We start from the raw sequence: 5,181 nt of genomic DNA, 5'->3' as shown, positions 1-5,181 counted from the left end.
TGACAATAGAATCATGATGAAAGAATCATAAGGGAGTTTCTTCCATCATAAGTCAATAGAGAGTCCTTTGTGTATATGAGGAATAAAAAAAGAAGTAAAAAAATTGGAAGAACAAATAAACATCACTAAAATATCTATGATAAAATGTCTTACTATATTTATAAATTCTTAACCAGTATTCATAGTCCGTTCTTATTTTAAGTCTTAAAAATTGTCTTAAGAAGATACTAATACACAATCTTTTAACTAGCTTATGAATCTTAAGATTGTCTCAAGTCTTCTTATATTTGAGACTTAATAATAAATCTCAAATATAAGAGTCGACTATGAATACTGGGCATAGTATTATCTTATCATAAGTAAAAAGAAAATAGGCATGTAAGAAAAAAAGATCAAGATGGAAATGTGAAATACGTGTAACATCTTCTTTAAAGGACGTGCAATAAAAGAAAATTGACGAAAGTAATTACAATGATCAAGATATTATATATTTGATTACTCCAAATGACAAGAATGAAGGTAATGTAAAAAAGATGATAGACAGAAAATCAATAGAGCACACAGTAACTGTATTCATCATTTAAATCTTGTAACATGTCTATTATTATACGCATGTTATATAAGTATATAAGATATAGTCACATAACGGAACATTATTCAATTTACTTGTAGAATTCATGTTCAGACTCATCTTTCTTAATATTATTTTTATAACCTTTTTCAAAATCTTTTGCTAAAACGATATAACGATTTTCACGAACCGCATGCATTCCTGCCTCTTGACAGATAGCGTTAATATCAGCACCAGAAATTCTATCTGGTCGTGCTACATAATCCTCGAGATCCACTTCTTCGCTCAAATTCATTTTTGCAGTAATAGTGGAGAAGATTAAGCGTTTCTGTCGGCGATCAGGCAATGGAAATTCAATCTTGCGATCTAATCTACCAGGACGAAGCAATGCAGGATCCAATGTATCCGCTCTGCAAAAATACATAAGAATAAAAGTGAAGATATTGCTGACAGCTCTAACTTGCAAATTGCAAAACGTAGTTTCGCAAATGCAAAATGGCATTACATCGCACGCAAATCCAAATCAGCTGCATGCCATATAAGTGGACTACTTACATCATGCCACATACAATGAATTGAACTACAACAGTGGCGTTAACATTTTAAAGTATTGATAATTTAATTTAAATCAGGTTACAGAAACTTACAGTGGATGCGTTTACTTTTTACGCTCATGTGCTATAAACGCTATGAAGCAAAGTCGTTCATTTTTTATTTTATAAGTATAATAATAATAAGGATAATAATAATGGATAAAAAAGAATTTATTTCAATATTATTTGGACAAGTGTCAATTCTTCTGTCAATGGACGATAATAAAGAGGATTATGATCCTCATAGTGAAAACACCAAAATATGCATGTTATATAAACACGTTCACTAGCCATTTATTTTTGGATTATACTACGCGTTCATTACATTTACTTTTGACTATAAGCGTCTGTAAGTGCTTACACTTTTGCTGCCTTATCTCGATGGACGAAGCACTTGTGAGCAATATCTACGAAATCACAATAAAATGTTTCTCTGACCTTCTCTGACGACCTTCACTCACGATAAGAAAAATGAATAGTGTAAGAGATTATCAGTGCTTAAAGCACGTGAGCATAAAAAATAAACACATCCTGTGTTTGATATTTTCCATATTACGGAAATTAAATAAAATTTAATAAAAAGAGGACGGCTCTCTGCTGATAATTGAGCAAATTCATTATATACAAAATTCATTTCTACTATATATTATATATTATACTATATTACTGATCAATGCAATCGCCACAATGCAAAAATTAACATTATAGTCTATAATCTTGTCCAGTCAATTCGCAAAATACAGATCGTTATTTTACGACTGTGTTTAAGAAATACATTTTACAATTTACAAATTATATAGAATTAATAACATTATATTTTTAGCGGATTTTTAAAATTAATTCACCTATTTGTTGCCATAATAACTTTGACATTAGTTGTTTGATCAAAACCATCCATCTGATTAAGTAACTCCAAAAGAATACGTTGTACTTCACGATCTGCCCCAGTTTGAGCATCGAATCTTTTGGTAGCAATAGCATCTATCTCATCAACAAATATTATAGCTGGTGAGTTTTCTTTTGCCAAACGAAATACATCTCGTACCATTCTTGGTCCTTCACCCAAATATTTTTGCACAAATTCAGAACCCACAACGCGAATAAAGGCAGCTAGGAGATAGACAACAATATAATTAGAAAAAGAGAAAAAAAAAGAGGTTAAAAAGATCCGAGTTTTTGCTCAAAAAGGTAAGAAATAGTGCCTTTTTTGTGCCTTGGTTTCCTGGATATAATTAAAATTATTAAAAAATTTGTGACGTTTGAGAAACATTTCAAAAAGAGAGAACATTAAAATTTAAATAAATATATCATATTTTAAGCTCAATTTTCGAAATGTCCCTCAAACGTTTCAAACTTTTTAATAATTTTATTGTATTTGACCAAGAGATCAAAATCTATGAAAAACATTTTCTTTTCTTATACTTTTTTTTAGCAAAAATCAGTTCTTTTTTTAACATATCACATATCCTTTTATTTCATTTTATTTTATCACTTTGTTATGCAAGTTAAATATTTATAATAGTTCTTTAATACCAGTGGTATGTCTAGCAACAGCTTTTGCTAACATAGTTTTTCCACAACCAGGTGGTCCATACATAAGTACACCTCGAGGTGGATCAATGCCAATCTGTTTATATAATTCAAAATGAGTAAGAGGTAACTCCACTGCTTCTCTGATTTCTTGTTTTTGCATATCCATTCCACCTATATCACTATATTGGATATCTGGTTTCTCATCTGAATTACAAATTCAATACATATATATATATTTTATTTTAATTTAATCTCATTGTAATTTGTTTATTTTTAGAAAACTAAGGAAAAATCAGATAGTAAAAAACAAGCGATTACCAGATGTACAACAATAAAAAAAATATATTGAATTAAATCTTATATGTAATTAGTTATTAAGACTACTTATTAATTTTAATTATTAAGATTTTGACTCTATTTAGAGTCAGACTCTATTTAGAGTATTTATCAAATTTAATTTTGTAAATTTTTTTTTAATGTAACCTGTACAATACCCAAAAGTTGTAAATTATTACCTGCTTGTAACATAGAAATGCTAGAATCAGCTTCTGGTGGCAGCACATCCACTAAAGCATTGCTATGCTTGTGGAGCGCTACACTAGCAGAAGGCTTTAAGAGTTCTCTGTCTATAGTAGACAAAATTCGTACGTAATAATTTGAGCCTGTTGTAGAACCCACTATACCAGTATTCTGATCAACAGCTTCTAGAAATTGTCCAATGACCAAAGGTACACTCTGGATACGTTTAACTTCTTCTTGAGCATGCAAATATTCTTTTTTTAGATTACGTTGTTCATCTTTAATATATTCTTCTTGTACTTCAAGAAATTCCAACATCCTCTGCAATTTCTACTCAAAAAATATATTTGTAATCTGTAATAATCCTTTATTTTTTCTACGAGAAATTTGATTAATTCGGGTATAATGCATAATGGCCGAACAATATGCATAATTCCTGTTTAATTTAACTCTTCTTTTCCTTTTATAAAAGTGTTTCCAAGACACATATTCTGTATACATCTACCAACAGTTGTCATTATGCATTACGCCCAAATTAAATTTCCCATAACACATATATAAATAAAATATTATTTATGATATCGATAATTAACGATAGCCAATGACAAGGACTATTCTAGAAAAAGAGCGTAATTCTCATTGGCTGATGCTACTTAACGATACCGACAATTGTCGGTAGATGGTATATACATACATACAGAATATGGCCCTGTGCGTGGATCATGGATGCGCAGAAAGACTGTGTTCAGCAGAACACAGTTTTGCAACTGTTTTATCATTGGCTGCAGTCATCAGAAAAAACAGCTTTGCGACTGTTACAAAATTCTCTAATATGATTGACTTTGTCCTTAATTCCTCACTGGATCTAAGTATAAAACCAATCATATTCAAGAATTTGACAACAATTGCAAAGCTGATTTTTTTTTGCTGAATGCAGCCATTGTCTGCTAAGATAGGACCATTCTTCTAGATCTAAAAGTATAATCCAAGCACGAAGAAAATTTCCAACAGTTGCAAAATAAACGTTCTACTGAACATAGCCAATAAAGTCTAGTTTCACAACTCACGATTGACTCTAACCGAGATTGAATTTATTCAATTGTCTCTTTCCAATTCTAAAATTGGAAAAAGATAAGAAACAAGTTAAATCTCAGTTAAGAGTGAGTTAACTGTGAGTTGTGAAACTGGGTTTTATTATAAGACTGTTATGTACAGAAAAGAAGTATCAAGTCAAGTGATTTACCATTTCTACGATTGGTTCAAAAGTATGTAAAAAACATATGCAATATGCAAATATACTTATTCCGCATATGTACATACATTTTGAATAGTTAAGATAACGAATTTGTGATCTAATGTTGTAATGAATGCTTTGGTTTTCTATTTGCTAATACAAGTCGACACAAGTGTCGCTCAATCCTGGACGTTCAGAGAGTGACAAAGATAGAACCACACTTGTGTCGACTTGTGTCATCAAAATGGAAAGCACCCAATATAATTCTGTGATAGATGCGCGCGCGCAATTCAAACAATATTAAATGTATTTGATAAAAAAATGTATATTCCATTTAAAAAAATGAAAGTGACTCATATCTTTTTAATGTCTCCAAAAAAAAACCTAACCTAATTAAAATTAGTCCTAAAAATTTCTACTTATGTCTGAAACGTTTTTAATTTTTTATGTTTTTTGAATCATTTTATCGCATTTTACATGGACCTGTATATATAAGTATAATATTTATAATACCTTATATTTAGTATAAAGATCTTCAACATCCAACTCATCTCCAGCTCCCGTATAATGACCAACAGCTGGTTTGCAATCAATTTCACTTATATCCTGAAAATACACATAAGTTTACATGAATATGTACCTCTATGTGTATGTGTGTGTGTGTGTGTATATATATATATATATATATATATACGTGTGTGTGTATGTGTGTGTGTGTGTCGCGTGTTGTT

At 30.3% G+C, this 5,181-nt stretch overlaps 1 protein-coding gene across 1 annotated transcript in view; it reads right to left on the bottom strand.

The window, feature by feature from the left end:
* Positions 1-548: 548 nt before the first annotated feature.
* LOC105625134 (26S protease regulatory subunit 6B) overlaps positions 549-5,181 on the bottom strand; it is a 6,253-nt gene continuing 1,620 nt past the window's right edge. The window contains exons 2-6 of the mRNA XM_012206475.1: positions 4,964-5,056; positions 3,213-3,546; positions 2,698-2,901; positions 2,010-2,274; positions 549-981 (exon numbers count right to left, since the gene is read on the bottom strand). Coding sequence (XP_012061865.1) covers positions 663-981; positions 2,010-2,274; positions 2,698-2,901; positions 3,213-3,546; positions 4,964-5,056 — 1,215 coding nt within the window. The 3' untranslated portion in view covers positions 549-662. The remainder of the gene's footprint in view (positions 982-2,009; positions 2,275-2,697; positions 2,902-3,212; positions 3,547-4,963; positions 5,057-5,181) is intronic.

The sequence above is a fragment of the Atta cephalotes genome (assembly GCF_000143395.1).
Source record: "Atta cephalotes unplaced genomic scaffold scaffold00111, whole genome shotgun sequence".
In the NCBI taxonomy this organism is placed as follows: domain Eukaryota; kingdom Metazoa; phylum Arthropoda; class Insecta; order Hymenoptera; family Formicidae; genus Atta; species Atta cephalotes.
Note: the sequence above shows the minus strand (reverse complement) of the source record. Positions and strands in the feature narration are given on the sequence as shown.